This window comes from Bufo gargarizans, chromosome 2, assembly GCF_014858855.1.
Source record: "Bufo gargarizans isolate SCDJY-AF-19 chromosome 2, ASM1485885v1, whole genome shotgun sequence".
In the NCBI taxonomy this organism is placed as follows: Eukaryota; Metazoa; Chordata; class Amphibia; order Anura; family Bufonidae; genus Bufo; species Bufo gargarizans.
The window spans coordinates 528,246,801-528,264,918 of NC_058081.1; the positions used below are offsets into that span (position 1 = coordinate 528,246,801).

At 39.7% G+C, this 18,118-nt stretch overlaps 1 protein-coding gene across 6 annotated transcripts in view; it reads right to left on the reverse strand.

Moving 5' to 3' along the window:
* Nucleotides 1-18,118, reverse strand: part of LOC122928540 (aldo-keto reductase family 1 member C3-like) — a 78,225-nt gene that overhangs the window by 30,788 nt on the left and 29,319 nt on the right. For 4 of the 6 annotated variants that reach the window (XM_044281470.1, XM_044281471.1, XM_044281472.1 and 1 more), the window contains 5 exons: nucleotides 12,847-12,963; nucleotides 12,215-12,292; nucleotides 9,831-9,953; nucleotides 7,345-7,454; nucleotides 5,072-5,237 (listed from right to left, as the gene is read on the reverse strand). In XM_044281470.1, the coding sequence (XP_044137405.1) occupies nucleotides 5,072-5,237; nucleotides 7,345-7,454; nucleotides 9,831-9,953; nucleotides 12,215-12,292; nucleotides 12,847-12,963 (594 nt within the window). Of the gene's footprint in view, nucleotides 1-5,071; nucleotides 5,238-7,339; nucleotides 7,455-9,830; nucleotides 9,954-12,214; nucleotides 12,293-12,846; nucleotides 12,964-18,118 lie in introns of all 6 variants that reach the window. The other 2 variants (XR_006387892.1, XM_044281474.1) reach the window with 2 other exon arrangements.

Genomic DNA, 18,118 nt, shown 5'->3' on the forward strand with positions numbered 1-18,118 from the left:
CCTGCCGCTCATCACTATGTCTTAGTAGTTAAAACAGAAAAAGATGTGTTCAGACAATTGTCAACGCAATAATCACCCCAACCCAGAATCTGTTTAGATTGCCAATCGATGATTGGATTGTGCTTGTTTAACCATGGTAAACCCAGAACCACCGGTACAGGGAGACCCTCCAACACAAAACACGAGATCAATTCTTGATGAAAGTCACCCACTCTTAATCTCATATAATGCACCACTTGAGGTTAACACTTCTGAGCTAGAGGTGCAGAATCAATAGCAAAAACAGGAATGTTTTTTTACTCATGCACTCGGTGACAACCCGTGCATATGGACGAACTGAGCATCAATCAGGTTCACCCCTGCCCTGCTGTCGGTAAAGACCTCAATCCCCACAGTTTTTGACTCTAGCACCACCTCAGCAGCCAGGAGAGATCGGGTACTACCTGTAAAAGACAAAAGCACATTTTCTGACTCTCCTCTAACCAGGGGTGTAACTATAGGGGAAGCAAGGGAAGTGGCTGCTTTGGGGCCCTGACCAGAAGGGGCCCATCCAGGAGGAGGAGGACTAAAAGATTTAGTCAGGGCCCCCTCAACAGTATTACACAATGAAATAATATTCAGTGGCAGTATAGACAGTGTAGAAAACGGATGGAACAGCTGCCAGGCCTGGTCTGAGAGAGTGATCTTTACTAGCCACAGGAATGGAGGCGGCATGAAAGGAAGGGGTTGCAAACAAATTACTGGAGGAGGGGGGCCCCATTTAAAAATTTGCTGTGGGGCCCAGTCATTTCTAGCTACGCCACTGCCTCTCACCCCTCCAAGAGTCAGATGGGAATTAAATGTCCTTCTTTTTTCTTTTTGCCATTGAAAGCATGGACATACTCTTCCTATTACCAGTATGCTTAAAAGCGGGTCCAGGAGTGGCTCCCCCTAATTGCACGGGTTCGCCCTCTGACATAAACCCAGGAGTAGCTTCACCCAAAGTATCAGAGGCGGACGATACATCATGTGATAGTACGTCATGAGAGTGGGGGCCCCTAGATCTCTCTCTCAGGCGTCTATCCATGCGTATAGCCAGAGAAATGACAGCCTCCAGAGACACTGGGGTTTCATGAAAGGCCAAAGCGTCCTTCAGCCTCTCTGATAACCCTTGACAAAACTGGCTATGGAGGGCAGGATCGCACCGCTCTGTATCCATAGCCCACCTCTGAAATGATTACCCTGACGAAGGCCGTGCAGCTTGGTTTCGGCTAGAGAGGATCATCATAGATAAGACTCAAAGCTTCGAAAAATTAATCTACCGACCGGAGAGACTGCGATCCGGTCGGCAAAGAAAAAGCCCATGACTGTGCATTCCCCTTAAGCAAGGAAATAACCACACCAGCTCACTGTTTCTCATCCCCAGATGAGTGTGGACGTAGCCTAAAATACAGTTTGCACGCCTCCCAAAATAAAATGAAATTATCATATCCCCCAGAGAATCTGTCCGGGAGGGCAACTTTAGGTTCAAGACAGGCCTGGTAATAACCACCACCACTAGGACCAGCAGCCTGTGGTCTCTGCATCTGCGAGACGGTCGTGTGGAGGTCAGCTACCTCCAAAAATAGCCCTTGCAGCTGACCTGCCAGTGCAGCAATAGGATCCATGGCTGCACACAAACAAAAAATTACTGTTTTGGCGGTTTATAATGTCACACTTTAGTGTGGGAGAGAAACACCACACTGAGCATAAGTGCGAAGGGGGGGGGGGGCAGGGAATCAGGCCTGGGAACTAGGGAAGGAAGATGAACATCTCCTAATAAAACCCTAGCCAAAATCCTGACTGACTACCAGTATGAACAGACCCCAGAGGTAGGTGAGCTCATACACAGGAATACCTAGAGTCCTATCTAGCTCTATAGGACCCTGGTACTAATGGCAGGGACAAGACTACCTGTTCCTCCAAAAGGAAGGATGAACAGGAGTCTCCTTCAGGCCTAATACAAACAATAGGGAAATGCAACACACAGAACTCAAACAAAATACAAAAGGGAAAGGAAAGACTTAACTTCAAAGGGTCTATAGAAGCCCCATTAATTCCGCTGAGATTTACACAACCCCAATCCACAACTGAAACTGAAGATATAAACCGTACAGCACTGTGGGAGAAGCAACAATAAATAAGGAAGGTTAAATGACCACATTAGCAACAACTGAGGCAAGGGATGTGGCCATTACCAGAAACAACACAGACGCCTATTGATCCACAAGGAAAACCTGTCAGATCAAATCACGTGTTGCCAATCTCAGTGATCTCCTTCCACCTGTCGCGGGAATGTCCGTGACAATGACAAACAGAAAATGGGCTAGGTACTTAACCCCCTCCCGCATTATCACGTACATGTACGTGAGCAAATGTGGCTCCTTCAGGTGCATGTACATGATAGGATCGTGCCCAGTTGTTACTGATAGCTGGGCCCCTGCAGCATCTGCCGGCATCGGTGTGTGTGGTGATGCCGGCGGATTAACCCTTTCATGTGCGGCAGTCAGCGCTGACCGTGGCATGTGCAGAGTATACAGAGGAAGGGGGCTCCCTCGGACTACATCGCCCCAAAAATATTAGTGTATAAGACTTTAATAAATAAAAAATATTAGGTATTGCCACATCAGTAACGACCTGCTCTAAAAAATATCACATGATTTAGCCCCTCATGTAAACACCTTAAAAAAAACTGTAAAAAAGGAATTTCTTTGTCACCTTACATCACAAAAAGTGTAATAGCAAGCGATCAAAAAGTCATACGCAACCCAAAATAGTTCCAATCTTACCGTCACTTTATCCCGCAAAAATGGGACTGTACCTAAGATAATCACCCAAAAACTGAAAAAACTATGGCTCTCAGACTATGGACACTAAAACATGATTTTTTTGTTTCAAAAATGAAATCATTGTGTAAAACTTACATAAATAAAAAAATATTTACATATTAGGTATTGCCGCGTTTATAATAACCTGCTCTATAAAAATATCACATGACCTAATCCCTCAGGTGAATACCGTAAAAAAAAAAAACACTGTAAAAAAAAGCAATCTTACATCACAAAAAGTGTAATAGGAAGTGATAAAAAAGTCATATGCACCCTATAATAGTACCAATCAAATCTCATCCCCCAAAAAAATAGCCCCTACATAAGACAGTCGCCCAAAAAATAAATAAAACTACGGCATTCAGAATGTGGAGACACTAAAAAAATCTTATTTTTTTTCAAAAATGCTTTGTTATGTAACACTGAAACAAACAACCAAAAAAAGTAGTTATATTTGGCATTGTCGCGTCCGTAACAACCTGCTCTATAAAAATTCCACATGAGCTAACCTGTTAGATGAATATTGTAAATAACAAAAAAAATGGTGCCAAAATAGCTATTTTTTTGTTACCTTGCCCCCTTGACGCCAAAAAAAGCCTCAAATATAGAGCAACCAAAAATCATATATACCCTAAAATAGTACCAAAATAACTTCCACCTTATCCCGTAGTTTTCAAAATGGGATAATTTTTGGGAGTTTCTACTCTAGGGGTGCATCAGGGGGTCTTCAAATGTGACATGGCCCTCCAAAAACCATATGGCATTCCTTTCCTTCTGCGCCCTGCTGTGTGCTCGTACAGCAGTTTACAATCACAAATAGGGTGTTTCTGTAATCTAGAGAATCAGGGTAATAAATATAGAGTTTTTTTTTTTGGCTGGTAACAAATTTATTAAAAATGGAAAATCTGCCCAAAAAGTTAAATTCTGAAATTTCATCTCTATTTTCCTTTAATTCTTGTGGGACACCTAAAGGGTTAACAAAGTTTGTAAAATCAGTTTTGAATACCTTGAGGGGTGTAGTTTCTAAAATGGGTGGTTTCTATTATGTAAGCCTCACAAAGTGACTTCAAACCTGAACTGGTCCATAAAAAGTGGGTTTGGGAAATTTTCAGAAAAATTTCAAGATTTGCTTCTAAACTTCTAAGCCTTCTAACGTCCCCCAAAAATAAAATGACATTCAGAAAATGATCCAAACATGAAGTAGATATATGGGTAATGTAAAGTAATAACTATTTCTGGAGGTATTACCGTCTATTATAAAAGTAGAGAAATTAAAATTTGCTAATTTTTCTAAATCTTTGGTAAATTTGGTATTTTTTATAAATAAAAATGAAATTTGATTAAATTTTACCACGGTCATGAAGTACAATATGTGACGAGAAAATAAGCTCAGAATGTCCTGGATAAGTAAAAGCGTTTTAAAGTTATTACCACATAAAGTGACACTTGTCAGATTTGCTAAAAATGGCCTGGTCCTGAAGGTAAAAAGTAGCTTGGTCTTGAAGGTGTTAAAGAGGTTGTCCTCTTTTTAATTGATGACCTATCCTCAGGATAGGTCAACAGTATCAGATAGTCAGGGGAGTCTGACTCCTGGCACCCCTAACTGTTTCAAGAGAAGGCAGCACTCGTACTAGTACTGCCTTCTCTTCATTGTTTGCCTGCTCGCCTTCACAACTGCAGTGGTGAGCAAGTGTAATTACAACTATGGTGTCCCCATTCAGTTCTATGAGACAGCTCTGTAGTATTCACTGAATTGAATGGGGACACTATACTTGTAATTACACGTGTTCACCGCTGCAGTTGCGATGGTGAGCAGGTGAACAGAGAAGAGAAGGCAGCAAATGTACAAACGCTGCTTTCTCTTCAAACAGCTGATCAGTGGGGTTGCCAGGAGTAGGACCCAATAATCTGATATTGATGGCCTATCAGTGTTCTTTCACTGCATCCATTAATAGAGTGTTGTGTGTCTGTATGAACTCTTTAGAGGGTAAGGTCAGAACAAAGACAAGAAAAGACCTGCACATCTAGCGACAGCCAAACAAGGAACAACAGGTAAGTAAAATAGAAAGAGGAGAAATCATAGTGTGGGGGATAAAGGGGTCAGTCTGTTGCAATGTTACAGTAGAGCTACTGTAGAGCAAACTGCTGAAAAATGTCATGCTAGTTATGAAAGCATGGGTGAGAATTAAAAGTATATGAAATTACTCAAATATATGGTATTTTACCTGGAAGTTCTCCTTAATCCTTTGAAGTTTGAAACTTTTTGCAAGCACCACAACACCACATTGCAGAAGATGTCTTATTGCCACCTGAGCAGGTGTTTGTCCATATTTTATAGCAACTTCAACCAAGACTGGATCTTGAAGAACATAGGGACTGTTCTGATCTATCCTGGAGGAATAGATTTGGAATAGGGAGGACATCTCCATATGTTATAGATTTTTAGATAGTCCTAAGGTCTCATGTAGCCAATGTCATTATGGGTCTCTGTGGTAATTATACATTATAGGATACCCATAGCCTCTACCCCATATGGTAGCACACAGAAGTCTTATTAGTCCAGGCCTATAAGGACTCGGTTTGTCGCTATACAAGTTCCATGCACTTCAGGTCTGGTTGGTAGATATCCATTATACAATGCACATACAGTTGCAAGAACAAGTATGTGAACCCTTTGGAATGATATGGATTTCTGCACAAATTGGTCATAAAATGTGATCTGATCTTCATCTAAGTCACAACAATAAACAATCATAGTCTGCTTAAACTAAAATAACACACAAAGAATTAAATGTTACCATGTTTTTATTGAACACACCATGTAAACATTCACAGTGCAGGTGGAGAAAGTATGTGAACTCCTAGACTAATGACATCTCCAAGAGCTAATTGGAGTGAGGTGTCAGCCAACTGTAGTCCAATCAATGAGATTAGATTGGAGGTGTTGGTTACAGCTGCCCTGCCCTATAAAAAACACACACCAGTTCTGGGTTTGCTTTTCACAAGAAGCATTGCCTGATCTGAATGATGCCTCGCACAAAAGAGCTCTCAGAAGACCTATGATTAAAAATTGTTGACTTGCATAAAGCTGGAAAGGGTTATAAAAGTATCTCCAAAAGCCTTGGTGTTCATCAGTCCACGGTAAGAAAAATTGTCTATAAATGGAGAAAGTTCAGCACTGCTGCTACTCTCCCTAGGAGTGGCCGTCATGTAAAGATAACTGCAAGAGCACAGCGCAGACTGTTCAATGAGGTGAAGAAGAATCCTAGAAGGTCAGCTAAAGACTTGCAAAAGTCTCTGGCATATGCTAACATCCCTGTTAGCAAATCTACGATACGTAAAACACTAAACAAGAATGGATTTCATTGGAGGATACTACAGACGAAGCGACTGCTGTAAAAAAAAAGAGCACCTGGATGTTCCACAACAGTACTGGCAAAATATTCTGTGGAAAGATGAAACCAATTTGAGTTTTTTGGAAGAAACACACAACACTATGTGTGGAGAAAAAGAGGCACAGCACACCAACATCAAAACCTCATCCCAACTGTGAAGTGTGGTGGGGGCATCATGGTTTGGGGCTGCTTTGCTGTGTCAGGGCCTGGACGGATTGCTATCATCGAAGGAAAAATGAATTCCCAAGTTTATCAAGACATTTTGCAGGAGAACTTAAGGCCATCTGTCCACCAGCTGAAGCTCAAGAGAAGATGGGGTTTTGCAACAGGACAATGACCCAAAGCATAGAAGTAAATCAACAGAATGGCTTAAACAGAAGAAAATACGCCTTCTGGAGTGGCCCAGTCAGAGTCCTGACCTCAACCCGATTGAGATGCTGTGGCATGACCTCAAGAAAGCGATTCACTCCAGACATCCCAAGAATATTGCTGAACTGAAACAGTTCTGTAAAGAGGAATGGTCAAGAATTACTCCTGACAGTTGTGCACGTCTGATCTGCAACTACAGGAAATGTTTGGTTGAAATGATTGCTGCCAAAGGAGGTTCAACCAGTTATTAAATCCAAGGGTTCACATACTTTTTCCACCTGCACTGTGAATGTTTACATGGTGTGTTCAATAAAAACATGGTAACATTTAATTCTTTGTGTGTTATTAGTTTAAGCATACTGTGATTGTCTATTGTGACTTAGTTAAAGATCAGATCACATTTTATGACCAATTTGTGCTGATCAAATCACATTTTATGACCAATTTGTACAGAAATCCATATAATTCCAAAGGGTTCACATACCTTTTCTTGCAACTGTAGCTTACAGCGCCATATGGTAGCACAGAAAGGGCCTGTGGGTCCGTAATACAGACCCATAGAGACTCTGTTTGCCATTGTACAGATCTGCCTGAACACTAAATTATGACATATGCTATACATTGTTTTGTGTGGATTTGAATGGTTGAGATGATAAAAAATATATTGCTACCAATGAATTTGTTTACTGCAAAAGGAGACGTATATGGTATATCAGTATTTTCATTTACATTACCAGTTGGCATCTCTACTAGATCCCAAAGCACCAAATGCCACCAAAGCGATTTCATGTGACTTGCAGAACTGCAGTAATTTACTCTGATTAAGGTAGATGTGACATTCCACCTGAGAAAAAACAAAGTTAATACTGTAGTTCAGATGTGTGAAAGTCTACACATACATTTCTATCCATAACTTTTCTTTTTTGAAGAAAAATTGACAGGGAAAGATATTGTTAATTTAATTGTCCATTAACATGTGCAGCAACCCAGAGGGAGCAGAGGATGGGAGTGCTAGTCACGATACTCATGCTGGCTGGATCCTTATCCTTAATTCCCAGGCCTCATGGTGAGCAGTTGCAGTGGCCAGGTAGGGGTGGATAATATTGTGTATTTGTAGTGACGCCAATTGCAGCGTGCACAGGGTACTATCCCAGGGCCCTTCCAAGGTATTATAACGCACGTCCCAGATTAGGAATGCCAGAATGGTGAAAATGGCCTATTATGTCTCTGTAATTTGGTGGTAGTTATGTCACGGTGTCTCCTACCTGGGTACGGCCGGACTCCCGGCTCACTTGCAATAATTTTGAGTGTAGTGATAGTGAGAGTAATAAACATTGCTTTACTTGAAATAACTTGCATCCATATGCAATACAGCTTTGGTCTCTTGGTTCCAGCAGGTTTTGGCTATGATTGGCAGGGATGAGTACTTCTGCTTTAAATGTGGAGCTTGCATGATAAAACGTCTGCTTGGTAGCTGTGTTACTGTGGCAGGATTAGCTTCTGCACTTATCTGCAACTTCTGCTGTGTGGGTACAGACTAGCTGAGGAGGAATAAGCTTCTTTTAGGATTCTGGACTTATCTCTCAGATGGATTCTCAGGGGATGCTTTCGTCCTGGAACTTCTGCTTTCCTAATCCAGCAGAGCTGAAGGTGCTCAGACTGGGTATATGGCCAAGTCTCAGCCGAGACTATGTCCTTGCCGTCCCTATGCAGGGGGTAAACTATATCTGGTTCTAACAGTTTTTTCCCTCCCTTGCTGCAGGAAGAGGGACAAGCCCACTCTCTCTAGAAGGGGGGGGGGGGCAGAATAGAACAGGATTATTCCACTCTGAACTGCCATAACATTAAGACTATCTCTGCCAATGATGCTGCCACCTGCTGGTAACCAGGCTAATTACATGAACCATTACAGTTAACATAGTTTTATATGTACATTTGTGGAGGACATGAGCAAAATCATATCTGATGACAGTATAAAGGCCCTTAGTAGTGGGGTAGAGGCGTGTAGTAAGGCTACTTTCACACTTGCGGCAGAGTGATCCAGCAAGCAGTTCCGTCGCCGGACCTGACTGCCGAATCAGGCAATCTGCATGCAAACGGACAGCTTTTGTAGACTGATCCGGATGCGGATCTGTCTCACAAATGCATTGCAAGAACGAACCAGTCTCTCAGTTTGTCATACGGACTAATGAATTTGTTTCTATATTTTTTTCACATTTTTACTGGTCTGTGCATGCACAGACCGGAAGGACAGATCCGGCATTCCGGTATTTTTAATGCTGGATCTAGCACTAATACATTTCAATGTAATATAATGCCGATCTGGAGTTTTGGACGGAGAGAATACCGGAGCATACTGCAGTATTTCCTCCATCCAAAATGCCGTTCAGTGACTGAACTGAAGACATCCTAATGCATCCTGAACAGATTTCTCTATTCAGAATGCATGGGGATGAAACTGATTAGTTCTTTTCCGGTATTGAGCCCCTATGACGGAACTCAGTGCCGGAAAATAAAAACGCTAGTGTAGGAGTACCCTAACACAACTCTGGGGTGTTACACAGTGAATGATAAGCAGGAGACCGAAGTAAAGTAAAATAGTTAACTGACAGTCTTTACTGAGCAGAAAGATGCAAAACTCTTCCACAAATGGATGCAGTCTTGGCATTTGGCAAAAAAAAAAAGGCTTTCCAATGTCATCTGAAACGTAATTCTTTAAAGGTTATGAACACCTTTGGGGGTGTTTTTTATGATTGTATTTTACTCATTTTGGGACTAAACTCATTTTTGAATTTATATTTATTAAATATTGTCAACAGTTTCTGATTACAGCCTTCACTTTCAACATATCTGCAGCCTTCACTTTCAACATATCTGCAGTTTATCTTACTTTCTGTTCTACAGAGAATCTGTCAAGCAGCTGCTCTGAAGGCTCCATGTGAAGCTCTTATCTTTGAATTCCTGACAGGTCATAAACACTCAATTAAGCAATATTCTTATCAAATTGATAAGATGCTCCATTAACAGTCTAGACTTCACTGCCTTCATTATGCAATGAGGGGCAGGCCTTTATTACATTTAGCTCCATCTTCCTCCTAGAACACATCTCAGTAAAGTATTTCTATGCCAATAATGGTAAAACTGTGGAAAACATTATGGAACATCAGAAATATGCACTTATCAGCCACTAGTAGTGTCTAGTTGCATTGCACAGCATTACCTGGTTACAGACAGGCTTGTGCTTCAATCCTTCCATGTTCAGTATAAGTTCCAACTGCCGCCGGTTGAAGCTTGAAACCCCAATTGATTTGACCAGTGCAGATTCTTTGCACTCCTCCATTGCCTGTAAGTTACAGATACATAACATACTTCATACTAGTGATGAGCGGGAGGTGCCATATTCGATTTCGCGATATTTCGCGAATATTCGAATGAATATTCGTGTTATATTCGTCGAAATCGAATATTCGTAATTATTCCAATTATCGCGAATAATATACGAATATATTTTTTCGTGTATTGCGATTATATATCTTGATAGTATAAGGCAACGTTCCTATGCTAATTGACAATGGCTAGGCTAATATGTGTTTTTTTACGAAATTTCGTGATTTGCTCTAACTTCGTCTCTTAGAATATTACGAATATTCTAAAAGACGAAGTTAGAGCAATATAACGAAATTTCGTAAAATACACATATAGATTGTAATTTAGCTAATATAGTGCTATAATCCCTTTTTTTTCCTCTAATTTTTTTTTGCCTCTTCTGAACTTAAGTTTTGTAAAATATGTACACTATTAAAAAATATTACTATAGCAGTATATTAGCTTAAATACAATCTATGTGTATTTTACGAAATTTCGTAATATTGCTCTAACTTCGTCTTTTAGAATATTCGTAATATTCTAAAAGACGAAGTTAGAGCAATAATAAGAACATTTGCAAAAGTCGAAATTGCGATGCGAGTAATATAATACGAAATAATCGCATGAAGATTTCAACTTAGCACTGCTATAGTCCATATTCTAGCCTAATATGGAATATAGCAGTGCTAACTTAGAATTACGAATATTCTAAAAGACGAAGTTAGAGCAATATTACAAAATTTCTAAAAGACGAATTTAGAGCAATATTACGAAATTTCGTAAAATACACATAGATTGTTTTTAAGCTAATATACTGCTATAGTAATATTTTTTAATAGTGTACATATTTTACAAAACTTAAGTTCAGAAGAGGCAAAAAAAAATTAGAGGAAAAAAAAGGGATTATAGCACTATATAAGCTAAATTACAATCTATATGTGTATTTTACGAAATTTCTTAATATTGCTCTAACTTCGTCTTTTAGAATATTCGTAATATTGCTCTAACTTCATCTTTCAGAATATTACGAATATTCTAAAAGACGAAGTTAGAGCAATATTAAGAACATTTGCAAAAGTCGAAATTGCGATGCGAGTAATATAACACGAAATAATCGCATGAAGATTTCAACTTAGCACTGCTATATTCCATATTCTAGCCTAATATGGAATATAGCAGTGCTAACTTAGCACTGCTATATTCCATATTAGGCTAGAATATGGAATATAGCAGTGCTAAATTGAAATCTTCATGCGATTATTTCGTGTTATATTACTCGCATCGCAATTTCGACTATTGCGAAATTTCGTAAAATACACATATAGATTAGATTGTAATTTAGCTAATATGGAATATAGCAGTAAGTTGAAAACGCCACTGACTGGAGCAGCCAGGAAGCCAGGAATCCAAAGGACAGGTAAGAACAACTTTAGAGAAGAGGGAAAGAAAAAAATATAATAATAAAAAAAAAAACGCATATTCGAATTCGCGAATATATAGAACGATATTCTAAATATTCGCGAAATCTCGAAATTGCGATATTCGAGAAAAAAATTCGCAATTCGAATATTCGCGCTCAACACTACTTCATACAAATAAATACAGACTTAAACCCAGAACCAATTGGTCTGGATTTTTCGATAATCCATCACTGATCTAAAACACTTTTAAAGAAAATAGCCAATGGTCTGAAATCTCTTGGGCAAATATGAGATTGCCAATGACAAAAACTTGAAAAAAACGAGGTCCGGGGTCACAATGAAAAATCTCAATGAAAATTTGAACTGAAATATCACACATCATTTATGGTATTGCTTTCCTGATATAGGGCAGAAAGACTTTGTAGGCCTGCTAAGGTTAAAGAGTCTATGTTCAACAGCAACTTCTGCACCCTTTATTGGAATTTCTAGTATGATGAAAATTATACTATGGTCACTTGAGGTTTTGCATTTGGCGCATCAAACCTCAGGTGCTATGCCAGAAAGAAAACTTGAAAGGGCCTCATGAGTATTTTAAATTGAAAAACATACCCATCTCCTCTCTTCCGTTTCCAGGTCTTAACCAGAGGTCAAATGAGCCCTTCTGAGACAATACTGATGCACCATGAGTTAACTGTTTTTCAATAATCTTGGTGGCCCCACATGTATTATGTGACTTTTAGATTTAGGGTTTTGAGAAAAATGTTCAATTTTTTTTTCTTAATGATTGAATATAGCATTATGTTCACTAAAAGTATACCTTCCATATGTCACGAATGTCTGTGTTGTGATAAATCACTTTTTCATTTTCATCTGTTGGATAGCGATCATCACCTGGCTTTTCAGTAGTTAGAAAAAAAATATTTTTTATATATAGGAACCTGCAAAATATGCATGTTATAGAGAAGGAGTTGATGAAATGAATATATAGTTTTAACGGGAAATGATCCTATACAACTTTTATTTTACTCTATTTTTTCTATGCTTAGTGGTCACATAGGTGACACTGCATGTACAATGCAACAGGTTTCCTTTGACATGAAAATGGAAAATAGAATAGAGATATGATATGATAAAAATGTGTGCAAATGATGAAAAATCTAAATCATTAAATTTTTACCTTCATCAAAAAAGAAACCTTCATGTTAAAAATGTCAAACATCTACATCATTATCTTTTTTTTTTTTTTTCTTAGTTTAGGAATTGGAATGATGTAGCCCTTTCTACCTCTTAGCAGGAAATCCCAGTATGATCTGAAGCACAAATAACCAGCATAATTTCATTGAAGCAACAGGCCAAAAAGGAATGTGTTTTCTAAATCTAAAAAGGTTTAAAACAACCTTAGCACATAAATCTGTTTTGAAATCCTATTGTTATGTCAACCATACCCACCTTGAGTTCCATAGGGTTGTGGATGAGGAATAGGTCAATGTAGTCCAACTGTAGATCTCTCAGGGATTTCTCCAAAGAAGGACCAACCCGCTCTGGACTTTGGTCAGTCAGCCACAGCTGAAAATGTCACACATCTATCAGTTTTGGCAATGAATTTCAGAAATATTGCTGGTACCAATGGGTCCCACAGTTCCCCCTCATGAGAAATCTGGTTTCTTGGATTTCAGGTAATACGATGGGATGCTAATTTCAGTGTAAGCCCAGGAAGATCTTGAAGCCGGCATGTGCATTGTGATGTGAATGCATGGGTTGCAGATGGTCCACTTAATGTGCCAGGAAGACACACGATTGGCCTGTGTAACATGCTGGGACTTGTTCATCAATAGTGTGTTAGTGAAATGCATAACTGCATGCCAGAGTGGCTTTCTTAGTGGGCTGGAGGCCTCACCAGTTTGTTATTTGGGAGAGTGTCAGTGGACTAGTGGTCAGTACAGCTTGTTTGTCCCAAGAAAGGCAGTGGGATGGAGACAGGAATGAGTGACAAATGGTTGTAGTAAAACTGTGTAGTTGGTCACCCGGTGTGCTCTTGGGAGACCCATAAGGCAAGAGATTATATCTTCTAGTAAGGCCTGGAGAATGTCACTGGAAACTATACCAACTGTTGCAGCTTTAGTGTAGAAAGCTGTGAAAGTCTAGCCAGGGGAAGGGACATCAAAGCACTATGGACTGAGCATGCTGTCAACCTTGGGAGGGGTAAGTTCTGCAAAGTCTACTGTTAGAGAGGTCAGCTTGGAGGAAGAAACCAGTTTGGGTGGTGCTAGACTCAACTCCGAGACAGTTTACAGCTGGTCTAGGAGTGGATGTTTGAGAGCATGTAGTTACATAGTTACATATAAAGCATTAATGTTGTTTACTTTTAAGAATTCATATAAACCCTGTTTAAAACGGTCCACTGTTCCTGCTGTGACCATGCCCTGAGGAAGTCTTTTCCACAGATTCACAGTTCTTACAGTAAAGAAGCTTTGACGCTTCTGGAGACTGAACTTTTTCTTCTTCAGTCGGAGGCAGTGCCCCCTTGTCTTTTGAGAGCATTTTACATGGAACAGTTTTTCACTGTATTTTTTGTATGGCCCATTTATATATTTGTATAGGTTAATCACGTCCCCCCTTTGACGTCTCTTTCTTCATAACTAAGACCCTCCATGCCCCTTATCAGTTTAGTCACTCTCCTATGTACTTTTTCCAGCTGTAATGCGTCCTTTCTATGGACTGGTGCCCAGAACTGAACTGCATCAACCGCACCAACGCTTTGTAAAGTGGTAATATTACATTCCTGCCCCACGAGTCCATGCCTCGTTTAATGCATGACAATATCCTAATGGCCTTAGAAGCAGCTGGTTGACATTGTATGCTGGTATTTAATCTACCATCTACAAGGACACCCAAATCCTTCTCTATAAGTGTCTCTCCCAGTGTTACATCACCTAGGACATATGAATCACAGAGATTATTACTACCAAGATGCATAACGTTACATTTATCCACATTGAACCTCGTTTGCCAAGTTGATGCCCAATCACTCAGAGATGTTCAAGTCAGCTTATAGTATATGGACATCTTCCATAGACTGTACAGTACTACATAGCTTGGCGTCATCTGCAAAAATAGAAATGGTGCTGTTAATCCCGTCATCGATATCATTAATAAATACATTAAATAATAGAGGGCCCAGCACTGAACCTTGGGGTTAACTGCTTATAACCCGGGACCATTCTGAATAGGAATCATTGACCACAACTCTCTGGACACGGTCCTTTAGCCAGTCTTCAATCCAATTACAAACTATACTTTCCAAGCCTATAGACCTTAATTTACCTAATAAATGTATATGAGAGACAGTATCAAAAGCCTTTGCAAAATCCAGAAACACTACATCCACAGCCACTCCTCTGTCCAGGCTACTACTCACCTACTCATAAAAAAAATCAGGTTAGTCTGACAACTTCTGTCCTTGGTAAACCCATGTTGGTTATCACTTATAATATTATTTATAGTCACACACTCCTGTATATAGTCCTTTAAGAGTCCTTCAAACATTTTTCCCACCACAGAAGGTAAACTGACAAGTCTATAATTACCTGTGAAGGACCTAGATCCTTTTTTGAATTTGGGCACCACATTTGCCAATCACTTGGCACTGTACCAATACCTAGAGAATCTTTAAAAATTATAAACAGGGGCACAGCAATGACTGAACTGAGCACTTTAAACACTCTTGGGTGAAATTCATCTGGACCCGGAGCCTTGTTCACATTTACCTTATTTAACTTAGCTTGGACCATATCTACAGTTAGCCAATTACTGTAGATACCGTATATTACTGGATGTGCTAACAGCCCCAGCACCACAGATATCAGCTCCTTTCTCTTTCTTTGTATATACAGAGCTAAAAAAAAAACATTTAGTAACTCTGCCTTTTCCTTATCTTCAGTGACTACCTCCCCCCATCACAATTATTTAGGGGACCTACCTGCTCGGACCTTGGTTTTTTAGCATTTATATATTTAAAGAATTTGTTGGGTTTTGTTTTGCTCTCTTTTGCCACCTGCTGTTCGTTGTAAGCCATGGGGGGGTTCAATTTTAGCCGTTTATACTTGTTACCTAAAGGAATACATTTTTTAGTGCAATTACTCAATGTGGATTTAAAGCTCTCCCATTTATCCTCATTATTATTGTGTGACACTAGCTGCTCCCAATCTTTGCCCTGAAATGCTGTCCTCAACCCAGGGAAATTAGCCTTTTTAAAATTCAGGGTCTTTGCTCTGCCTGACAGAATTTGCTTCTTATAGTTTAGGGGGAATATAATTATATTGTGGTCACTATTACCTAGTGTTTCTTGAACAGTAACATTTACAACAAGCTCTGCATCATTAGAAATGACCAGATCCAACAGAGCATTGCCCCTAGTGGGAGCTTCTACAAACTGGCTCATAAAGTGGTCCTGCAGCAAGTTGAAGAATCCTCTTTGCGGTTGAGGCAGAACCATGACCCCAGTCAATGTCTGGGAAGTAAAAATCTCCCATTATGACCACTGTACCAGCCTGTGCAGCCTGCTCTATTTGGTTATACAGTTGCATTTCTATCTCCTCTGTGATGTTAAGGGGTCAACAGATTTCACCAAGTATTATTTTTTTAGTGTTTATATCCCTTTGAACTTCCACCCATAAGGTTTCCACATCCTCTACATTAATCATGGTCACTAACAATATACATTAAATAAGTCACTATGTTATATTGTGCATTAGGTGGAGTGTATGGATTTACATTTTTTAATATTTTTTTTATTTCTGTTTATTTATCTTCTGTTTTGTGGTTTTGTGATTTATGAGCATAACCTATTATGTATTTATATAGGGTTTTATGTTCTCATTTGCATTCAAGTATTGTTTATTTATGTTAATTGTCGTTGTCTGTTCGTTTCTTTACTTTTCTTGTTTTGTCCCCTCGCCACATTGTATACAATGATTTTAAGCTACTTTTTGTTGTGTCTGTTGTCTTGAATAAATTTGATATATTTTTAAATGTGCGGCTCCAATCTCGGTATTCTTTGAACTATATTGCATATTTCATACCGTATGCCGGCACTCTTATTCTAATTTTGATGTGCCCCCGTTTTTTGAATTACATATAAATAATATACCCATAATTAATATATATATATATTTATAGAAAAAGAAAAACAGTGGCAGCACCGTCCCTGGTATGAAGTGGTGGATGCAGCTGGCCCAAAATGGATTAAAGCCAATCCAATACATATATTTATATATGTGTGATATATATATATAAATGCGTGTAAATATATATATAAATCACACATATACAAATATATGTATATATACAGTACAGACCAAAAGTTTGGACACACCTTCTCATTCAAAGAGTTTTCTTTAGTTTCATGACTATGAATTAACACATGTGGAATTATATACATAACAAAAAAGTGTGAAACAACTGAAAATATGTCATATTCTAGGTTCTTCAAAGTAGCCACCTATTGCTTTGATTACTGCTTTGCACACTCTTGGCATTATCTTGATGAGCTTCAAGAGGTAGTCACCTGAAATGGTCTTCCAACAGTCTTGAAAGAGTTCCCAGAGATGCTTAGCACTTGTTGGCCCTTTTGCCTTCACTCTGCGGTCCAGCTCACCCCAAACCATCTCGATTGGGTTCAGGTCCGGTGACTGTGGAGGCCAGGTCATCCGGCGCAGCACCCCATCACTCTCCTTCATGGTCAAATAGGTGTTACACAGCCTGGAGGTGTGTTTGGGGTCATTGTCCTGTTGAAAAATAAATGATGGTCCAACTAAATGCAAACCGGATGGAATAGCATGCCGCTGCAAGATGCTGTGGTAGCCATGCTGATTCAGTATGTCTATAATTTTGAATAAATCCCCAACAGTGTCACCAGCAAAGCACCCCCACACCATCACACCTCCTCCTCCATGCTTCACGATGGGAACCAGGCATGTAGAGTCCATCTGTTCACCTTTTCTGTGTCGCAGAAAGACACGGTGGTTGGAACCAAAGATCTCAAATTTGGACTCATCAGACCAAAGCACAGATTTCCACTGGTCTAATGTCCATTCCTTGTATTCTTTAGCCCAAACAAGTCTCTTCTGCTTGTTGCCTGTCCTTAGCAGTGGTCTCCTAGCAGATATTCTACCATGAAGGCCTGATTCACACAGTCTCCTCTTAACAGTTGTTCTAGAGATGTGTCTGCTGCTAGAACTCTGTGTGGCATTGACCTGGTCTCTAATCTGAGCTGCTGTTAACCTGCGATTTCTGAGGCTGGTGACTCGGATGAACTTATCCTCCGCAGCAGAGCTGACTCTTGGTCTTCCTTTCCTGGGGGCGGTCCGCATGTGAGCCAGTTTCTTTGTAGCGCTTGATGATTTTTGTGACTGCACTTGGGGACACTTTCAAAGTTTTCTAAATTTTTCGGACTGACTGACCTTCATTTCTTAAAGTAATGATGGCCACTCGTTTTTCTTTACTTAGCTACTTTTTTCTTGCCATAATAGAAATTCTAACAGTCTATTCAGTAGGACTATCAGCTGTGTATCCACCTGACTTCTCCGCAACGCAACTGATGGTCCCAACCCCATTTATAAGGCAAGAAATCCCACTTATTAAACCTGACAGGGTACACCTGTGAAGTGAAAACCATTTCAGGTGACTACCTCTTGAAGCTCATCAAGAGAATGCCAAGAGT